The following is a 12,990-nucleotide window of genomic DNA, read 5'->3' on the forward strand; positions in this document are numbered from 1 at the left end:
CTTGATTTTCTGAAAGTGATCTCAGCACCTTCCACCTTTATAAAAGCAAGTTGTGTTGCTAAGCAGCAACACATGTAGTCATGTAGTAATATTCTCATGTGTTACCTTTACAAAACTAGCTGCATTTCTACTCTGTTATTGGAGAGTATCCTTCATACCTTCAGCTTTTCTTCCCCAAGGTGGAATTCCTCAGTTTCGCCCTCACAGACGAACCCAGTATTATGCACCATGGGTATAAGGTCATTCTCAGTCCTGACTTGGTTCAGCAGCTACTGAATCTCGTTCAGGAGTTTGTGTTGTATTTGCTGACAAAACATCCCTTTTATTACCTAACTCATACAATCATAGAATCTTTAAGGTTGGAAAAGACCTCTAGGATCATCAAGTCCAACCATCAACCCAACACCACCATGTCTACTAGACCATGTCCCGAAGTGCCATGTCTACAAGCTTTTTGAACACCTCCAGGGAGAGTGACTCCACCACCTCTCTGGGCAGCCTGTTCCAATGTCTGAGCACCCTTTCAGTGAAGAAATTTTTCCACCATGTAACAAAACCTAAAACCTAGTTGTTTTTGAACTACCTACTCGACGCAGTTACAATAAAAGCATCCTACACTCTTGTTGAAAGAGGACTGTGGAAGTCCTCTAACTACGGGATAGTTAAATCTGGACACCAACAAGCTTAGTTAGTTCCCCAGAGCCTGTCCAGTGTCAGTCTTTTGCCAAGTCTCTAATTTTCTTCCTGTCCCCCTGAAAAACACATAATTTTCTCTTTTCGGATACTTTTTTGACAATCTTACCACTTTCTGGACATGTATTAGCGTAAAATCCCAGATTTACTGGGTGTCACACAATGGGAATAGGAGTAGCTACCTCTCTGTCCCCTTCCTTCCCTTTTCTGGATGAGGTTCAGTTTGCATAACCTTAGCCACCAAAAGATTAGGCCAAATTAGTCTTCTAGGTTTCTTTTGCAGTCAAAAGCAGGAGAGTGGATCTGCTCAAGCCTTGCAGTTCTTGCTGCCAGGTGCCTGATGGTGGCAGTCTGGGTGCTCCACACCAGGTCAGGAAGGATTCTGGCTTTTGGCCATCAGAAAATGTACCAAAACTTCCTTCTTTCCTGAAACAGGTGCTGATAAACCTACATCCAGGTAACTGCAACACTACCTATGGCCTGGGACTGATGTTCAGCTACTTCGAATGAAAGGACCAGAAAAAACAGCTGGTATTTGCTATCAGAGAGAGCTTGCAGACATTCAGTTCGTCCACGGCTCTGAACTTTCAATGCTAATCCCTACAGAGGGGCCATTGCACCTTTCACAACCCCCAGAACCAGAGCCAGCTTTGACTTGATGTTTTTTTCAGACCGAAATAGGTGTCGCCTTTGATCAAGGAGCACTTGTCCCCTTTGTAGTGCATGCTGGAAGCAGAGTAGTGAATCCTGCCTTTAAAGCTTTGTAGTTTCTTTATCATCCATAGGATATAATCTTGTTTTAGGCTAATTCAGGCCAACATGTTCTTGCTGAGCCCATTGATAGGGATGTCAGTTGGTGTGAGTCAAGGCCAGTTATAACAGGCTCACTAGAACCGGACTTAGACAAGCAATCAAATACAAGCAAGTAATACAGTTTGTGATTGCTATCAGTTTGGGAAAATTAGACCTGATGGCTTCAAGGGAATGGCTTCCTATCTATTACAGTCTCCCAAACTATCTAGGGAATTCGTATAAATAGGGTAAGTCATGTTAGACAGACAAAACTCCAACCATCTTAATATTTTATAGCAGATATAGTTTCTTTTGATCATCTTTTTGATAGAAAATTAATTAGAGTTTAAATAACTTCGGACATAACACTTGATGCTCCTTGCATCCCCAGGTTTTTTCAACTAACTATATCTTCCAGATAGCAAACACACTTCACTGCCCTTTCAGTTTCCATTTTCCACATATCTCATTTTCTACACATCTTTGATTTGTTTCAGGCAGGTAAGTGCCATAGGAGTGTCACTGCCAATATCAGAGATAGCAGCTCTGTGCAGTCCCACAATTACTGAAGGACATACATACAAATAGCATTTTTGAGACGCGCATATCATCATATACAATGTATCTGCTTAAGTGAGCTGCCAGGGCTGGTGGCTCTTCAGTGCTAGAGTGATTCTGTTTCACCTCAGAAGCACTTTTTTTTTCTTTTTTGGGCACAGGTTTTAACATTTCCGAATTGCTTTACTTGTTGCTGTCACACCTTTGGACCATGCAGTGAGTTAATCCCTATGCATGAGCCAGTTTTTTGGTGTGGGTTCCTTACGGTGTGCCGGAGGCAAACCAATTCTCCTGGCCCTGTACTTGGCATACAAGAAACAGCAGCCCTAGCTGCTGGGGGGCAGCCGCTTGTGTCTATCTGTCTGTCCTGGCTGCTGTAGGGGTAGGCAGACTTTGCCTGTACTCCAGGCTGGTGGGATGCGAGGCAGCGGCGGACCTCCCACGTCTGTGTTAGCCCAGCGCTGAGCCCAGGGCACAGGCTCACTCGCGGGCAGGCTGAGCTTGTTACTCGTGGCCGAGTGCAGTGCGTGCTTAGCTCTTGCACTGGAATTGGCTTGTGTCCTGCCAACTCCGTGCGTGGGACACCCGCACTCGTGTGTTTGTAGCCATTGTCCTTGCTGGGTATGTCTGTAGCTATAGAAAAAAAAAAAAAAAAGATAGCCTCCGCTTGGGGAAGATGGGAGTATCTAATGTACTTCTCTTTCTAAAACCAAAATGTTAATGCAAACCAAATGATAGTTATGTGTAATACACCTTTAATTTTCTCATGCACACTGATGCTAGAAAATACACAGTGAGGAAAAAAGGTCAGGATAAAACATGAGTTGTATATGATGGAAGTGACACCATGAGCTGCTTGTTTAGTGCATGGGCATATGTTCACTCTCTAAGTCAAAATGCTGCTAAAAGCCCTTTAGCTAGTGCAGTGAAAGAATTCCTGCAGCTAGGAGGATTATAGTGTTCCTTAAGTCCACAGTAGAACTTCACTGATATTAGCAGCAATAGCAGTTATGCTTCAAGGACAGTGTACAAAGCCATAAGTTTTGTATTTAAAGCATAGCTTCACTTCACCTTGAGGCATTAAGATGACTATTCCCATTTCAATAACAAAAATTCCCCATAAAGCCAGACTTCAGCTGATAAAATATTCTTCCTATGGACTTCAATTCCTAAACTTGATTGTGGCATTAAAATAATTAACTATAAAGCCCCTCATGTGATTTTATGGCTTCCTCCTTCTGTATTTGTTGCTATTAACTCAGTATGTGGCCCCAACTGAGCAAAGTGCTTGTGTGCATGCTTAAATCTCAGTTCAGTCAGTGAACATGTAAGTGTAAATGCTTTGTAGATTCAGGGCCCGTTGGACTCTAAGATGACTCGAAGCAGATGTTTCTGTTTAGTCACTGTTTCCACAGAGACTATATATCTCTTCAGTGTTCACTCTTGTTTTGAACTTAGCCACCTAAATGCTGATAAAGAAGGCATTTATTTTTAAGCCAGTGAGCCTTCTTTTCCCATGATTGTCTATCTTAAACAACATTAATCCATAAAGTATCAGTTCCAGGGTAGCCACACTAAAAAGTAGATTACTTGGAGTTTCTGTTTCCTACAGCTTTTTAGAGCTTTTCATGCTTCGGAGTGTTTGATTTTGTTTGGGGTTTTTTGGGGCTTTTTTCCTTGTTTTTGCTTGAGGAGAGAATCCATAGAGGTGGAAGAGGAGAAAGCTCATCATAACTGATTTTTGAGTCACTGCTTAGTTTGACACACTCCTGGGTTTGATAGAGGGTTATTCATACCAATAAATGCAGAGCATTTCTAATTTTCTTTTGTTAGAAACGTAACAAAAAGACAACTGTCTTAATTGGTTCATGAAGGAAGAAGAATGATCTTTTTCCAGCTTTTTCCTCTACTGCAGCTTTTGCATTAAAAAGTCTAGCTCCCTCCTGTTCATTTCGAGAAGCCGTAGTAGACTAAATGTTCAAAGATTGGCAGACTTCCCTCAGATGATTATGAATATTTCATTTGTCTCTGGTTCTGGTAGTACTGTTGAATATTTGATCATGTCAAAACAAGCACTTATAACTGACACTTAAAGAGGTTGGCAACAAACACTGCTGCTCATAAATAGCCTTCTCTTTACTGTGCAGTTCTGAAGTAGTGAAGAAAACATGGTCATTTGAGTGTAAAATGTACAAAGACAGATCCAGGAATAATGCATCAGCCCTGATAAAAAAAATCCACTTTGCACCCTGTTTCCATATTTCTTGTTTAGAATGGGCTAGGTAAAGGACGATTACAGCATCCACTATTTAGATGCACAGAGTATAATAAATGGTATTATTTTCCATCTTAATAAATAGTTGGAGAAGGAAAACCTGACTTGAAGGACAAAATGCATAAACAGCCCCCCAGATTTTTAAGATGCTATGATGTACACATCCCCTACTTGAAGTGGCTCTGGATGCTGGATTCTTACTGTATAGCCTTTCCATCTAGTGGTTAGATGGATGGGATGCCATATGTTCTTCATAACCTTTCAAGATGTTCACAACTGAAAATGACTGGGAGCTGTTAAAAGGAAATGCTTCAGCTGCATTAAGTAAGGAGGAGAGACTAAGGTAAATGCAAAAAAGAAAACATAGGGGAATTCAATGAAAACAGGTTAGATCTTCATCACTGAAGCTTTCCCTTCTTTAACTAACTTTAATGGCTAACTTTAGCCCAACTCCCTTGCCATATATATATATATACACACATATATATATATATAAAACCCTCAGCTTGCCCATGGATGATGGGAGTATGCACAGTTATACATGTTAGTGCCTCACAGGGGTGACCTGGATATCTGCCTCTGGCACTGTGGACCTCCCAGTTGCCTGCAAGATGCAACACCACCACCTCTGTGTATGCCCATCCCTCAGGTCTTCCCTGGCACCTGTGCCTTCTTCTAAGCAGGTGAAGTGCCACCAGTACTCCCTTGGTCCCACAGCTCATGCCCAGCTAAATCCAGAGGGAGCTCAGCAGGGGCTGCAGTAGGTCAAACTTTTGGCTCTGGAGCACAGGAGGGGGCAGGCTGTCCCCTTGGGCAAGGCACTGCCCAGGGCTCTTCTCCCATGTGGAGCCACATGGTGGCTAAGAAAAATATTTAAAAGCAGTAAATCCCTCACTGGAGTCAGGCAGCTGCTGTCCTGTTTTGTCTGGGCTGTAAAGCTCCAGCGTTTAGCCTGAAAAAAGCCCACGAGCTCAGCTGTGGTTGCCACCTGGCTGCTCCCTCCAGCAACAGGCTGGCTGGACCTGTTGACTTGGTAGTGGTGAGCTCTGGACTGACCCCTGCATTCCTAAATTGGGTGACTACACTCTGTTACCCTAAAATCATTCCATATGGCCCATAGTTGTATTACTATTCTTTCCCATACCATTGTACAACAGTGTTCATGTGTTTGGAAGGTGTTGGTTAGCCTTCTGCAAGGAAAAGGACAGGCCCGTTCTCTTTTCTCTGTCAGGTCAACCAAGCTTCCTCTAGGTTGTGGCTTTCCCCCAGGTCCCTGTTGTGAGAGGCCCACATATTTGCCTACATCTAGTCTGAGGCAGTTCTCTGAGGTTCCTGGCACAGCAGATGTTTGGGATCCTTTTCTTAAACCTCCAACCCAACAAGCTCCACACTTAGAGCTAAAGCTGTTAGCATCCCTTTTTACTAACTCCCTCCATTTCCTATTGTAAGCTCCTCTTTTCAGTGGTTTACGGCCCCTCCAGACTTTGACCAGTGCTCTTGAAATTTTCCGGGCTCTGTGCCGGGCTCCCCAGTTTCTTTTCCAATGCACGAAATAGCACTGCAGCCCGTTACTTGGTAAGCGATGTATCTGCTACATCTTGTCAGCTGGGAGGCAATGCAGCTTTTGAGGTCAACCAAGCAATGTGTCACCCTTTTGAAGGCATCTACTACTGCCGTCCTCCTCACTGAATACCCCTGTGGCTTCTCCCATGCTCTGTGGCCTATCACATCTCATGTATCTGCTCAGCACACTGTCGTAGTCATCTAACTACTGGTGTCTAACTTGCGTGCCAGATTGAGTGGAAAAGGAGGGTGAAAGGGAGTATTGGGTATGTATGGAAAATCCAGCTTGGCTACAGGGCCAATCCAGACGAGAGCTAATGGTGCCAGTCTTACGCTCAGTGCCTGAGACCAGCTTGCCTGTTGCTGCCTTCGGCTGAGTTCTGAAAAACCGAAACACTTCTGCTACTTCCCAGAGTGAAAGTAGGGGAGACACACCATTTTCTCATTAAAAAAACCTCAACACCACCCTCCCAACCCTCTTCTTTTCTTTAAATATAGTGCCTTCTATACATTAGAACAGGACTTCCCAATGTTGGCAGGAGATGATCTTTGTCCCAGAGAAAACAGCTGAGTTTACGGCAAAGATGTGTGTTTTCCAGCCATCCTAAATAAATACCTTTTGATCCCAATGGGCCAGTATTTCTTGTGCTGCTTTAAAGATGTGGTTTAGATCTTCTGTGTATTTTAAATGTATTTTATATATAGCCTGTATCTTCACGTTTAGATTGGGCTTTACAAGCTCAGCTATTCTATAACAGTATTTGAATCTATTTTTTCTCACCACCATCCAATGCTCTTCTATCAGCTGGCTGTCCAGACACTAGGCGTTTCTGGGAGGCACTTCCATTAGACTACTGAAAATGCAGTGTAGCAATTGCATTAAATTGTCCAGTAGTTTTAAAATAAGAAATAGAATAATATTAATATTAAATTGCCTGGTGCCTACTATAATTTTTCTGTAGGTTACACCAACTTGAGCTACATTGTGCTGGAGGCCTTCCAGCACCTGTAAACAAAGACCTTTTAAAGATAACACCTTCTAAAGGTAGGCTGCAAAGCTGCAAAGGCAATGAAGACAAGAGTGTGTAGATAAATAGCGTGGAGGTTGAAAAACAAAACTCTGGGGTCACATCCTACAGAGTAGTCTAACACTTGTTGAAATCCTCTGGCATTTCTTTCATTGCTAACGTATCCCAGAATGTACCAGGGTGATACCGCAACCACCCTGAGACTCCGCTGCTTGCCTTTGCCACTATCAAAGCAGCCGTGTTTGGGCTGAAGTGCCTTGGAGGGACAGAAGGAGCACAGCAAACAGGATCACACAGTTCAGCTCTGTTTCCCAAGATGTGGCACAAGGCTGGGGGAGGGACAGTCACACAACGGCCTGGCAGCGTGCTCAGAGGCACCAAGCAATACGGCTCTTCTCCCACCCCTTCAGTTGTGCAAGCACACCTCCAGCACCTCACGCGTCCTGTGCATCAAGCCAAGCAAGCCATCAGCGTGCTGTCTTTGTCCTGGGGCATATCTAATTAAAACAATGATTGTGATGCTGCTTTTTTCTGGTGGCCAGAACACCAAGAAAAGGTGAGATTACTGACACTGAGTAAGCAGATGAGTTACCTAAGCATAAAATATACTTAAGAGCTACAGCAGCTCTAAATTGAGAGACGCATCAACTACATTTGGGGTTCATTGCAATGGGCGCTTAGAGGCCATTTGTCCTTTGGACTCATCATACCATCTTGTCCCCCCTGGAAAGCTGGGACATCCAGGTCACCTGGGATTTAGAGCCATTAAGGAAGGACATACTTTATGATCCTTCCTTACTTCTGGTCCATTGCTTGCATTTCTTACTGCAATTTTGTACTTTTAATCTTTTCTCTGCAACAGTGAGAATAGAAATGTACTTTTGGAAAAAAAAAGAAAAAAAAAAGTACTTTCCAAAAAAGCCCTGAAATTCTAATTTGCTTGTTCCCTGGATCTGCACTGTAAGTAAAACATATTATAGAATTATAATATGAGGCACATAAAAATCAAAACAATTGGCTACATTAGTGTAAACATGGAAGTGAAAGACTGTGTGAGCATGACAGCTAACTAAGTTTGCTTTCCAATAGGCTTGTCTCATGACAAATGAGGTTTTAAACTCAATTATAGAAGACTGCAGCGGAAGATGACCCTTAATAGAAACTGGGGACACATTATGAATGTCCTGTTTCAGGAACAGCTGTAATCAGAGCTTTCTCCTTTTTAATTATCAGAAAAGGAAAAACATACCAGAAAAAAAAAATCAAAACAGAACCTAAACTAGAGTGGATCCTCTGGTGTCTAATTTGAGTTCATTTCATACTGTATTTTTCTTCTTCATGAGAACATTAATAAGAATCCTTCTGCTCTAGTGACATGTGAAGAATTCAATGTCAAAGACCTCTGTCCACCTAATAAGTTTCAAAACCTTAATCAAATTTACAAGGAAGATATTGGGACTGACAGACAGATTTATTAACATATTAACACAGACACAGTGAAAATGCAGGCTTCCCTTCCTAAAGAAACTAGCTAAAGATGTGAAAATAGAAGGACACATACCAAAATCCCACCCACAGTCACTTCAATTTTGCACATCTTTCCTTTCCTTCTTTCTGATCAATATTTTTTCTGTGCAGATGATAAACTCTTGCAAACTCTTCAGGACAGAGATACTACCTAAACACAGAAGGAAAATGTGCTGACTGATGCCTCTGCCTTTATTGAAGATCTTTAGCTTTGAATGCTGTGGCTAGCTGAGGCTTTGCATTCCTCAGTTAATATTAAACTTGTAACATAGCTGCAGCTAACATGGGATCCTGGGTTCTTCATCAGAGAAAATTCCCATTAGTCATTAAAAATTTAGTTCAAATAATCAATACAGGATTTGACCATTATCTATTATTAATCCTTTTTTCAAGCTAAAGTAATTATGAGATAAAATAAGTTCTGTTCTTGAAGAAAAAGGAAAAAGAAAAAAAGAAGAATAGTCCCCAGTGTTTTCAGAAAGGATGGATTTTATATTGTAATTGCCTTTTTGCAGAAAATCATTGGAGGACTACGCAGGAAAAATACTTGTTATTTTTAAGCAGACTAAGTTGATGTGTGTTTTATTTACTTTCAACAGAAATATTTCTACTGAAATTCCAGATAGAACAAATCACTCTGGAAAGCTAGAGTCATAATTAGCTGAAAACAAACAGTGTCACCATATTATTTTGCTTTCCATTTGTACTTACCAAGTTACTATATATGTTTTTAACTTGCAGTCTGATACATAAAGACATATGTTATGCAAAAGCACCCACATTACAAAAAGGCAGGTAAAGCTCTGACTATTTCCTCTGCATTAGCATGTGCAAGTTGCACGCAAGGCATCAGGAGATGACATTTTACTGGGGCGATGAGTGGCTTCCACCTTTAACTGTGTTCTGTTCGTTTACGGAGTTGTGCACATCGGTGTTCTCCTGCATCAGCTGAAACCCATTCGTTTCAAACTTATTTTCTTTCGTTAGGTAAAGTTTGGATGCATTGTATTCCAGGGAGCTGCCTTTTTGCTTATTTAAATTTGTAGCTTTACAGGGTCTTGGTTCCCTTGGGTGCAGTTTACTCTTAAGTACTGCATTCAGGAGGCAAAAAGATCTCAAAGTGGACATAAATTATATTTGGCTGAGTACAAGACTCAATCGATATACTTTAAATATTTGAATACTTCCTGAAATCCTGCTGACACATCTGGGTTTGCTAAAGAGACGCTGGGGGGAAGTTGAGGAATTAACCATAATCTCGGGAGGCCAATGTGCTGAGGCTCCATCTAGAGTCAGTGGAGAGAAACTGGCTCCAAAATTAGCCGCCTTGCAGAGTTTGCATTTCTCTGTTGGCTGCAAAGATGCTTAGGGAGATCAGCCTTGCTATTCTGGAGTTAACCTTTCTGAATGTTTCCTAAGAAAAATAAAAATTGGCTGTTATTTTAATGTTTAACCTCCATCTTAGAGCTCTAGACTCCAAAAGGGCATGGTGCATTAGTCCAGAACGGATCAAAGGTGAGTACATTTTGAAGCATAGACTATGCTTTAAATCCTTCCACAGCAGGGCTGGGTTTGCTCACAGGCTGTTAACTACTGGTAAATTCATCGTAGCAAGATGAGCCCTTGTACCATCGCATTGAAACTGATTGTTTAAGTCTGTGCTTCCTGTTTACCCGGGTCCCCTCCATTTCCCAAACAAACCCCAACACAATAGCTGAACTATGTCAGTATGTGGCATGTTTTTTAAGAGCACAAAAAAAAAAAAAAAAAGGTTTTTGATGATTATCAGGAGTCAATCCCTTTTATCAAAATAGTAAACTGTCTGGAAGAAATAGTCTAGAAAGGATGAATCTTACCTCTTAAAACTTCATAAAAGTGCTGCTTGCAAGGCTTCTCTAGTGTCCCACTGGGAGTGCGGCCACCGCCAGCAATGCACCAGCTGAGGCTTTGTCTAGCCAAGCCTTGAAAACATCCAAGGGCAGAGGTACTAGGCACAGTCCTAGTGTTGCTCTGCTGTTTCCACACCTCTAACAGAAAATGTTTCTGTTGGTTCACTTGTGCTTTGTAATGCTTTTCCATCTCAGGCAAGTCCTGTATGCTGGAATAACTTTGAGTGAAAACATTGTACCGTTATACAAAATACCATACCTGAAAAGCAACTAGAGATGACCTACCAGTTATTAAGGACTAACTTTGTCACCTTTTTGCTTTTGTTCCAACCTCCACTGGGACTCTGATTTATTCTGGCACGCAGCATGATATCTGCAGGGCTTCCCCTGGTCCCTGGTGGAGACAATGAAAGTCTTCCCACTGCATCTGCTCACTTTTGGGTTTGGGTTTGTTTTGCTTCTGGATCTACAATGTTGATTGTCATTGCTGACCCAAGACCAGTAGTCCCAGGTTGTTAAAGCAATCAGTCCAACAACTCAGCTTCTTAAACCTTATCTTTTTTCACATTTTCCTAGGTTGGAAAAATCCACAAGAATGCTGCCCGCAAAAGAGAATACCACGTACTATTCATGGTGATCACTACAGTTATCTGTTATCTTGTGTGTTGGATTCCCTATGGAGTTATAGCATTACTTGCAACATTTGGTAAGCCAGGTGTGGTGACTCCAGTTGCAAGCATCATACCTTCAATCCTAGCAAAAAGCAGCACTGTTTGCAATCCAATTATCTACATACTTATGAATAAGCAGGTAAGATATATATTACTTTTACATTTTATTTTCTTCAGGGTCTGTCAGACATTCTTGACCACTGTGACTATCAGTCCTATAGATGTGTCTTTGGGAGAAGGGCAATTGAGGCTTGTCCAAACAATATCACTGGAGTCTTGGGGTGGAAGTGTTTGCAGTAACATAATATATTGCTAGATAGGATGAACACGTTTGCTTACTGAAATTGCTTGTGTTCTTCTGAGGCCACACTGGGTGTTAATTTGTATGCTGCAGAGTTGCCAAAGGTATTGGCATCTATTTACAAGAAGAATACTCAAACATTCGGGGGGTGGGGTGAGAAAAGAGGGACAAGAGGAGGAAGGGATTTCATGGACTTGAAAACAATATAAAGGAGGAGACCATTTGCAAATATAATTTTCATGACAGATCCCCCTGAAAACAAATGATCATTGCAATTACAGTGTTTGTGGACTTCTACATTCTCCCTTTTAAATTCCCAGTTCAGCTACGTGCCAAAATGGATAATGAATTTTGTCTCATGAGGACCAAGGCCAATTCTAACATTTCTAAAATGCCTAGATCCAGTTCAGATCCCTTGTTCCTGTAAATAGCATTTCCAGTACACAAAAGTAAACTTTCTAATGCAACTCTGACTCTAAAGTTTAATAATGGCAGATCTGGAAGTTTTAAAAGTGTTTTGCAGTAAGAAATTTGGAAAATATGCATAGTTTATCTTTTTTTATTACATTATGTGTTAGAGTAATTTCCTGTCTTCATTATGTCCACTACTCTATTATAAAGCAAATAAACCCCCTTTATCCTTTCTTGCTCAGTGTATGCTGGAGCCTACCCTAGTATTTATCAATAGCAGCATTATATTATTATGGACCCTACACAAGGGGAAAGTTGAATGTAACAACCAAATGTATTCCCATTTTGCTACAGCCTGAGATCATTCTTGGTCTGGTTCATCTAACCTGAAGTTCTTAAACAAGGAGTGAATCTACTCCTGGAGTTTGAGGGAAAGCTCTCATGCAAGCCATGAAACCTTGCTGAAGTCAGAAGGAAAAAATGTTATTGCCTTCCCCAAGACCATGACTTAATTTCCAAAATCTAGTTTGAGCTGCTGTTGAAAAAGATAGAGAGCTCCATTTGAAAAATGCTAATGCTGAAGCAAAATAGTAGCATTTTCTCCTTTCCCTTACATTTTACAATTCTTATGGAAACTTATCAACAGCAGCATCTGCCTTGCTTCTTTATTCTCTAAGCACTTTGACTGAGGTTCTTGACTTCCATGAGATCATCTGACAGTGCTGTGATCACTGGAGAAGGCTGTAATAGAGAACACATATACATTTTGGCATTGTCTTTACACATGGAGCACATCCCAAATAGCAAGAGTATGGAAGCTGGGGGAAACATATGGGTTCTAAAACACTAACTCAGTACAGAGCCTTGGGTACCTCCGTATGTCTCAAGAACAGAATCACATGCACAGTTATCTGTGGTGACAACCTGGCATCAACAGATATACACACAATTAAGGCTGTTTTTATATTCTTAAAGTGCTCCAAGCAGTTATTGAGAACTGTGTATTCTGCAGTATCAAAGGCTTATTAGACAGTCACGCTGCTGTGGGTGTGCTGAGGCAAAAAGCGAAGGCTCACTGTTGAGAAAAAGTTGATTAGCAAGAATAAAACCAGGGTGCTTGCACATCAGAGGAATGTAGCAGGCTGTCTAAAATCACTCTTTCCTTGCAGTAGCTGCCTCTTTCATCTATAAAGGAAATACTTCTGAATGCTTAACTTGTTTCTCAATGTGGGGTTTACTTTTGATCCAGTTTATCATCTGTTATAAGGAAAGATCAGTGTGA

At 41.4% G+C, this 12,990-nt stretch overlaps 1 protein-coding gene across 1 annotated transcript in view; it reads left to right on the forward strand.

Moving 5' to 3' along the window:
- Positions 1 to 12,990, forward strand: part of LOC129208203 (pinopsin-like) — a 92,913-nt gene that overhangs the window by 54,316 nt on the left and 25,607 nt on the right. Inside the window, exon 3 of the mRNA XM_054830544.1 lies at positions 10,902 to 11,135. Coding sequence (XP_054686519.1) covers positions 10,902 to 11,135 — 234 coding nt within the window. The remainder of the gene's footprint in view (positions 1 to 10,901; positions 11,136 to 12,990) is intronic.

The sequence above is a fragment of the Grus americana genome, chromosome 1 (assembly GCF_028858705.1).
Source record: "Grus americana isolate bGruAme1 chromosome 1, bGruAme1.mat, whole genome shotgun sequence".
In the NCBI taxonomy this organism is placed as follows: domain Eukaryota; kingdom Metazoa; phylum Chordata; class Aves; order Gruiformes; family Gruidae; genus Grus; species Grus americana.